Here is a 9,208-nt window from a genome sequence, read left to right on the forward strand (position 1 = left end):
CCTGTCTCTGCTCGGCCGTCAGGACGGGCTGCTCTCCTGCCGACTCTCTAAATGTCAGAGTTTCTTTAGATTCAGTCAGAACACTGCTCCTTTCAGCTACACACTTTTGATCACTTTGTCTCTAAATGGCTCAAAGGAACCAGGAGTTCTGGTTCTCACGTAAATCAGGTCTAAAAGTCAGTTTTAAGACGTCATTGAATCTGTGAGCCTGTTCTCCCCAGGCTAAAAGTTCCTGTGGCCCATTGTTCGTCTGACTGCGGCGCCAAAGACCTGCACAGATTATACTAAACAGCACCAGACCAGCAGAGGGCAGTAAGACAACTGTAAAGGCCTTTCAGTGGAAATAACTTCATTAAAGGACACCGACAAGCCAAATATGCAAATGTGCAATTAGCCTGTTAGCATGAATAGTATTCAGGCTGTGCTGGTTTTCATTTGAGCTTTATTTCACTGTTGATAGATTTGTTGACACTTAAACAAGGACAAACTCTGGAGACAAAGACATGGCCTACGAGAGGTCTTATTGGCCTAAGAGAGCCAAGGTCTAATAGAGTCTTGGTCTAAGAGAGGGCTGGTCTAAGAGAGATGTGGCCTAAAAGAGCCAAGGTCTAAAAGTACCGTGGCCTTAGAGAGCTGCAGCATAAGAGAGCTCTAAGGCCACAGCTTTTGAGAGCTTTGGCCTAAAAGAATCTTTGCCTAAGCCAGCCATGCCCTGCAAGAGAGGTGGTCTAAGAGAGCCTTGACTTAAAAAAGCCAAGGTCTAAGAGGGCACTGGCCTTGGAGAGCCTTGGTCTAATAGAGCCTTGGCCCAAAAACAACATGGCCTAAGAAAGAGGTGGCCTAAAAAAACATTGGCTTTTGAGAGCCTTGGTCTAAGAATATCTTGGCCCAGATAGCTGTAGCCTAAGTGAATCTTGGCCTGACAAGTACTACCCTATAAGAGCAGCAGCCCAAGAAAACCTTGGCCTAAAAGAGCTGTAGCCTAAAAGAGCCTTAGTGAGCCATGCCCAACGAGAGACGTCGTCTAAGAGAGCCTTTGCCAAGGTCCAAGAAAGACTTGGCCTTGTAGAGTCAGAGCCAGTGGTCTGAGAGAAATGTGGCCTAAGAGAACCATGGCCTTAGAGAGATGTGGCCTGAGAGAGCCATGACCTAAGACAGCCTTGGCCTAAAAGAGCCAAAGTCTAAAAGGGCCTTGGCCTTGGAGAGCCTTGGCCCAAAACAGACATGGCCTAAGAAAGCCAAGCTCTATAGAACTGTGGCATTAGAAAAGCTGTGGACTACAAAAATAAAAATAAAAATAGGACCTTGAGAGTCTTGGCCTAAGAAACCCTTGGCCTCAATATTAGCTGTAGCTGAAGTGAATCTTGGCCCAGCAAGTTGTGCCCTGAGAAAGCAGCAGCCTAAGGGAACCTTGGACTAAGAGAGACCTGGCCTAAGAGAGCCAAGGTCTAAAAGTACTGTGGCCTTGGACAGCTGTCACATAAGAAAGCTCTAAGGCCACAGCGGCCTAAGAAGACCTTGGCCTAAGAAAGCTGTGGCCTAAAAGAACATTTGCCTTAGAGAGCCATGCCTTTGGAGAGACATGGTCTATGGGAGCCTTGGCTTTGGAGAGGCCTGGTATAAGAGAGCCAAGGTCCAAGACAGACTTGGCCTAAAAGAGCCATGGCCTAATAGAACAGTGGCCTACGATAAACTAGGCCTTAGGGAGCCAAGACCTTGGAGAGCCATGGCCTAAAAAAAACCTTGGCCTAAGAGAGCCTTAGTCTAAAAGAGCCATGGCCTATGAGAGCATTGGCCTTACAGAGACATGGCCTAGGACAACCGTGGCCTAAGGGAGAGGTGGCCTTAAAGAGACGTGGACTAAGAGAGCCAAGGTCTAAGAGGGCCTTTACCTAGAATAGTCTTAGCTTAAAAGAAACGTGGCCCAGAAAAGAAGTCCAAAAGAACTTAGGCCTTAGAAAGCTTTGGTCTTAGAGAGACGTGGCCTTCAAGAGCCTAGGCCCAAGAAAACCATGGCCCTGATTGCTGAAGCCGAAGTCAACCTTGGCCTCAACAAGTTGTGCCCTAAGAAAACCTTGGCCTTAAAAAGGTGTGGCTTAAGAGAACTTTGGCCTAAGAGAGACCTGGGATTAAGAGAGCCAAGGTCCAAAAGAACTGTGGCCTTAGAGAGCCATTGCCTAAGTGAACCTTGGCCTTAGCAAGCAGTGCCCCAAGAAAAGCCGTGGTATAAGAGAGCCAAGGCCTTTTAGCTGTTGAGCTTTGGCCTAAGAGAGAGTGGGGGGAATAAAATTGCAGGTAGGGCTGTTTTTAGGAGTGAACTTATCTCCCAGAACTAAACTTGGACCCTGGTTCCTTTTGTTTGAAACGCAGCTAAATTTAACACATCTCAGACAAATGACAACTTATGTCAACAGAGTCTGTTTTTTACGTTAAAGAGAGCTGCTCCAGCTGAAAAAAGAAGCTCCTCAATGCAAACCTTTCCTCTACAGCTTCATTCAGTCTCCTTCGTGTATGATTATGAGGCCACAGCTGTTCTGGATCAGGTTAATACAGTTCACCAAGAGCAGAGACTGTGACTTCTGTCTGAGACGATAAAGAAAAACCTTATGTGAAGATATATTTATCCATAAGAGCTTTCTGCCTCTCGAGCTCTTTTCAAACTGGAACCACTCGTGACACGGAGACAGAGTTTATGAGAGATGCTAACGTCAGTCATGGTTTGGAAAACACTCAGTGAGTTTCTCTACGTCTGATTTCACGGGCGCTGGTTCATGGAAAGCCGGACAAGAGTCTGAGTCTGACAGGATGAAGATGATGTCAGAGCGTGGAAACGTAGATATCGTACTTTAAAGTTCCTGTGAAGTGAGGGAAGTGTGTCTGAGTCGTTCCAGCTCAAAACAAAACGACCCTTTCGTGGCTTAAACCGTCTTCTCTTCTCCTCCTCCTCCTGCAGTGGCGTCGGTGTGTTTCGACGACGAGCCGTGCGGCGGCAGCAGCATCATGTCCGAGGAGGACTCAGAGACCCGCTCCACCTGCAGTCTGGGCTCATCTCCCAGCAGCCCCCAGGAGCTCCTGTCGCCCTGTCCCTTCACCGCCTCCTCTTCCTCTTCCTCCTCGTGCACGTCCTCCTCTGCCTCCCCCTCACCCACTCCCTCCTCCTCCTCCTCCTCCCCTGCTCCTCCCTCCCGGCCCTGCAGCCTGGACCTGCCCAGCACCGTGTCGCTGTCCGACTTCGGCCTCATCTCTCCGGTGCTGGGGCCTCGCAGCGAGTGCAGCGGAGCGTCGTCGCCCGAGTGTGACCTGGAGAGAGGTGGGTGATGGGAGTGTGTGTGTGTGTGTGTTTTTGAGGATTAACACAGAAAAACAGCCACCAGCGGACATGTCAGTAGTGTGTATCTTCCTCCATGAGTCAATGTTTAAGGGAGGAAAGGAGAGAAGGAAACCAGGAAGTGAGATGGATGATGTTTTAGGATCTATTCCTGTAAGACGTACGAGCTCCTTCTACCTGCTCCGCTCACACCTGCTCCCTCCGATGAGACCATTAGTCACAGAGACAGCTCCACCTGAGGGGGCGCTGAGTCTGCAGGGCCTGGAGCAGAGAGTTCATCAGGGCTCAGCGGGGAGGGTTTCAGTCCCGCTCTTCATTCATTATATTCGATTTTATCGTTTGTGCATTAGAGGAAAACAAACAGACTGAAAAGTAGTTTTAGGGTCAGTTTTCTGTCTCCTAGTTCAGAAAGTTTCAGCTTATCCTTAAGGAAAGAAGGGCTTCCTGCTGTTTGCTGAGCCCTAACCGACTAACCCTAAGTGCACCAGTCCTTTTTATAACCTTGGAACCCCTTATGACATCATCAGCCGTGCAGTTTCCATGGTGATAGGGAGCAGAACTAAACTGTAGCCCCAGTCCCTACAAACTAATCCTGAGAAACTCTGGAAGTTGATGAGCCACCATTGCTGTGGTGGAAAAAGCTCCTTAACTAGCATATGTTTAAATTAGATCTGTCAGGAAATCAACCTAAACCAATGTTTTTCTGTTTTATCATCGTAAAATAACTATGACAAGGAGATTGCGTGCACTTTAAAGTGATACTTCGGGATGGAACAAGTTGGGTCCGATCACAAGGTTTAGGGCAGAAATTACCCCTACAGCAGTGTTTTTGTGCAGCAGAAGCCCAGAGCGCTCACACCAAACACCCCCTCCCTGCTCCTCTGCAGGTTTCCTCTGCACTCAGACGGGGCCATATTTTACTTGACCAAAAACACAAATAAACGGACTCCCACCGAAAAAATCTGATATCGGTCTGCATTCACGCTTTATTAGAGAATTTTCAGTGCGTTACTTTCACACAAAAACACCGCTAAATAAGGCTCTAGTTCTCATCGTGTCTCTTCGTCCTGGCAGACTACCTACGTTTGTTTATATCTGGCTCGCCACGCGTGCGCGGACTGATACACTAAGCGGCGAGCGCCTCGTAGCCAGCTGTGGCTCTGCAGCGGAGGAAGCGCTGTTTTATGACACGATGAGAACTAAAACCTTATTTAGCGGTGTTTTAGCGGAGTCTCTTGTTGGTGTTTTGTGTTGTGGAAACGTGGCTGTGAGCTACTCATGATAGCTAATAAGCTAATGGGCTAACTGGGAGTTAATTTGTAAACCTAACCTTACTAAAAGTACTAGTTGTTTACTGTGTGAAATGCAATGAAAAGCAGCTAGTCATACGTTATGATGCTTTCTATCCGACTTTCAAGCAAAAAGGTGGAATTGTGACTTTTTCCTGACATTTTCAAGATCCATTTGTGTAATGTGTGTTAAAGATGGTCTGTAATATCAGGATTGTCAGCTCAGACTGAGGCTGGGCTCTTTTTTTATTGTCTTTAACTCAGGTGGAGTTTTGTACTTACATATTTGGCTCCAGCCTTGCTCTTGTGAGACATAATACTGGATCAGTGTTTGTGTTTTTGGCTGTTTTGTTGCTGTTATAACCATAAGTGGTATATTAATGCATTCTGGAGGTTGGTCAGCAACTAGAGGGTGGCGTGAACTCTGGACCTAATTTTTCATTTTTTGACATTATTTTTTGAATAGGTTTTGACATGGGTAAAATCCTTCATCCGTCAAATCAGCCATAAGAAAAGTCCATTTTTAACCTCAGTTTGGAACCCTAAGCTGAACCCTGTGACATCATAAGCTGTGTGGTTTCCTTGGTGATAGATCATCTCCATTCATTTTGATGGGCCAAAAATCTTGGAAAATTCTGAATATTTTAAAAAGTAAACGGGTTAGAAATGTGAAATGAACAGGCATAATTTTCCTGAACATGCTCAATGTTTTAAAATCCAAACGGTGAAAATTGGTGAGAATTTGTTGGAGGAGTAGCGAGCCAATAAAACTAAAGTCTTTACTTTGTTTTCCCTGGCAGGTGACCGAGCTGAGGGAGCAGAGGGAGATCTGGACAACGCTCCTGCCGTGAACACTGCAAACAACAACAACATGAACAGCAGCTCCGCCGCCAGCACCAAGAAAAGCTTCAGCCTGGAGTCCCGCTTCAGCTTCCTCAACCTGCGGCGCCAGCGCATCGACAACAAGAACAGCACGGATAAGAGCGAGGCGGGGAACGCCGTGGTGTTGGTGAAAGGCGTGTGATTGGACAGGAACTTTCTGAGAAACTCTGGAAAGCTGTTTATAAGCTACGACTGCACTTCATCTCCAGCTCCACGCTCGCACACAGACTCTGAATGTCATCGTCTTTGTATTTAAAGTGTTGGTTCATCTCAGCAGCGACGTTTCTCCTCTTCTCCTTCAGCACCTGAGGACTCACCTGAGGAACGAAGAGCACGGACACAGCGGGTGATGGAGGGAGACCTGTTCCTTTAGTTTTACTGTTTTTTCACTAAAGCTTGGTACACTTTCAGCCTGTGAACAAACATCTGAGGACTTTCTGATGCGTCTGTTTAAGAAACAAAGCTCACGAATGTGAAAGTTTCTGACGATTAAAAGATAATTCCAACGGTTTGAGGACAGGAAGTCACACATGAAGATAAATTAAAGGTAATAAATAAATGATTGATGTCTTAACTCTGCTGTCTGGCCTGTGTCTTTAATCCACATCCTCTCTTTGAGCCTTAACGTGTGTCTCTCTTCACTCACAGCTTTTCCTTTCACACTTTTTCCCATGACCGCCTCCCGTCACACTTTAATCAAACTCTCAGTGTGTTTTTCTGACCAGTGTTGTTGACGTCGAGGGATTCTGACCCCAGGTTAACCTTTACGCTTCATCATGGTGTCACTTCAGTCAAACGCGTGAACAACTTTCACTCTGAGGCAGGGGCGGCGTCATTGGGGGGTCCCAACAGCCCAAGGCCCACCTCAAATTTTTCTTTAGAAAAATATTTTCTCTTTGTTTTGTTTTTTTATAAATCAGTTTTAAAAAGAAACATGACAAAATTGTGTCACTTTATGCTTGTATTGTAGTTGTAAGTTAGTCTTTTTATAATATGTCAAGTTTGCAGTCTTATAGCCTCTTGGTGAAAAAGTTATAAATCACCAAATAAAATCCTACGTTCACATTTTGTTGAACTCAATATGCATCACTTCTTGAAAAATCTTTGAAACTTTTGCAAATTTATTATATTTATTTTTCTATTAAATTTTTAAAATTTCAAAATTGGTGGAAAAAAATTCTTAATTATTATTTTTTAATTAATGTGATTTTTAACTTTTTTTTTTTTTTGCAATTTTTTGACATTTTAAAATCTCAAATTTTTGGCAAACTTTTGAAATTTCAATTTTTTTTTGAAAGGTTTATATCAGGCTTATATCTGGTTATGGCATCGCCCCTGATCAAAGGAGAAAGGTACGTAACAGCCCCGCTTCCACCAATTCGTTCGTCTCAGTACGGCGTGCATTTTGTGGCGTTTTTTTTAGCAGAAACTGGGACAGGTGTCCAAATTACCAACCCGTACCGTCCCACTTTTTGTTATCCTTCTGTTGGGGTCTCAGACATATTGATCTGATCCCAGTAGGTGGAGCTAGAAACACTGCAGTCTACTGGTTGGTGGAAAGAATTGTCACTACCCCTAAGATAGCAATACATGTTTAAATTTCCAGTTGACTTCCTGAAGGGAACTTTTTTCTTGTTTGGAAAATGGCGTCACGAACAGCATTTGTTGAATTTATTAGCAGGATACACTGTCGCGCTGCTATGCTATCACGCTATTATGTCACCAACACGGTTATTAGCATCTGGCTTGCACACCACCTCACAAGAAGGAAACTTGGTGGAAACAGGGCTAAAGAGTTGAAATGAAGAGTTAAACTAAAAAACTTTGCGAAATTAAACCTTTTACTTTGGGGCTTCCTCATTGGATAGAGTCAGTTAACCTCAGTGAGCAGGTGTGCAGAGGGGGTCTCGGCAAACAAAGGAAGAAGGAGAAATGTTTGGAGAGCAGCAGGTGGGAAAAAGGAAAACTAAGACAGAAAGAAAAGTGTTTTTCCTTCTCCTTTTTAATGGAAAAATCAAACAGGAACAGATTCTCTGGTGAAAAATGAAGGAGCGATCAGGAGGACTCTGCGGGACCAGCACCAGTGAGTCTGATGTCTTTAAGACCTGTTTTTCTTCCTCAATAACTTTCTTGCTTTATGATGAACATTTGACAATGATTCAACAGTTTTTGGGGCATTTCCTGTTCAGTTTTCAGTGGATTTATTGCCGTGAAGAGCTTTTTGTGATTGTAGTGGACGACATATTTCTCTCTCTTGCTTGCTGCTTTTGGGATGTTTAAATTTTCATTTGGGTTTTAAAAATGCAAGTAGCTTCTGAACATAAAACACAAAACAGTACGTGAGCTTTGACAAACATCTGTTTGAACCTTGGATTCCTCTTTGCATGGATTAGTTTTGATCTGCATTTGTGGACGTGCAGGAAACTCTGTTTCCAAAGTAATTCTGAGCCCATGCAGTGATCTCCACTACAGAGCAATGTCTGTTTTGTCCTTTTTAGACTGTTTTGTGGTTTCTGCACCAACTTTTTTGTACATGTTGCTGGCAGCAAACTTAAAATAACTGAAAACAATCACATCTGTCAGTTTCAACATGAGGAAAAATGTCTTTGCTCTATTTTCAATCAGTCATAGACTCTAACCTTTATTTTAAATTATCAAACTTTGTGAGTTGTAGTTGTATATTCTGACCATAAAGAGACTTTAGGATAAAAGTTTGCACAAAACAACTTTAGGGAGCACAATTTAACAGCATTTACAATTTTTTTTCATCTAAATGACGATTTAACTTACAATTATTATTATTATTATTATTATTATTATTATTATTATTATTATTATTATTATTTTAATAATAATTATAATAATATTTTTTATGTTTTTATTTTTTAAATAATAAAAATGAAAATAATAACTTTTAATAAAACTATTATTTTACTATTGTTATTAATAATAATAATTAAAATAATAATAATAATAATTATTATTATTATTATTATTGATAATAATAATGAACATGAAAATAATGAAAATTATAATTATTATTTTTATAAATTATTACAATCATAAATTATTATTATTATTTTAACTTTTATTGTAACAATAATAATAATAATAGTTTTTATTATTGTAAATAAATATATATAATTCAATTACTTACTTATTGAACTTGATGATTTTTTTTAGAGCTGTCAAAATAAAATCCCTCCCACACCAAGAACACAATAACAGAAGAAAGAGTCGTGGCGCAGTCAGATATGTTTCTCTGTATTCAAATTTTGAACACATCAGTCAACCCAACATTTAGTGCAAGTGCTGCAAACGTTACATCATCAAACATACGACGACCTGCTGCAAGATTGTCCTGCTGCATATTTAAATCAACAGCTGGATGCAAAGTAAAGACAGAATGAAAATAAAGACAGACAGAAATAACATTCATCATGATGAGAAATGTAAGGATTTTTCTCATATCTTTACAGTCAGTTATAAGTTTATTGTGAGTTATTTGAGTTATTATGTGTTCTCTGGAGTGTCACTGTGCTATCAGGTCAAATTTACAGTTTTTGCAGGTGAAACAGTGCATCAGGTGTTTTTTTTCTCAATGTAACTCTGTGTAGTCCACTGCTCTTAGATCCAGTGTGATGTCGAAGAGGAGTTTGGGTCTGTTTAAACCTGGACTGAGTATTTTCACTTGTTTTTATAGTTTGCA

The 9,208-nt window shown here is 42.2% G+C and overlaps 1 protein-coding gene across 1 annotated transcript in view; it reads left to right on the top strand.

The window, feature by feature from the left end:
- sh3bp5b (SH3-domain binding protein 5b (BTK-associated)) overlaps positions 1 to 6,073 on the top strand; it is a 46,556-nt gene extending 40,483 nt beyond the window's left edge. Inside the window, exons 8-9 of the mRNA XM_074684331.1 lie at positions 2,954 to 3,310; positions 5,418 to 6,073. Of these exons, the coding sequence (XP_074540432.1) occupies positions 2,954 to 3,310; positions 5,418 to 5,641 (581 nt within the window). The 3' untranslated portion in view covers positions 5,642 to 6,073. The remainder of the gene's footprint in view (positions 1 to 2,953; positions 3,311 to 5,417) is intronic.
- The last annotated feature ends 3,135 nt before the right edge of the window (positions 6,074 to 9,208 follow it).

This window comes from Halichoeres trimaculatus, unplaced genomic scaffold (assembly GCF_033239565.1).
Source record: "Halichoeres trimaculatus isolate MK-OKI-2021-1 unplaced genomic scaffold, fHalTri1.1 fHalTri1_scaffold_12, whole genome shotgun sequence".
Taxonomy (NCBI): domain Eukaryota; kingdom Metazoa; phylum Chordata; class Actinopteri; order Labriformes; family Labridae; genus Halichoeres; species Halichoeres trimaculatus.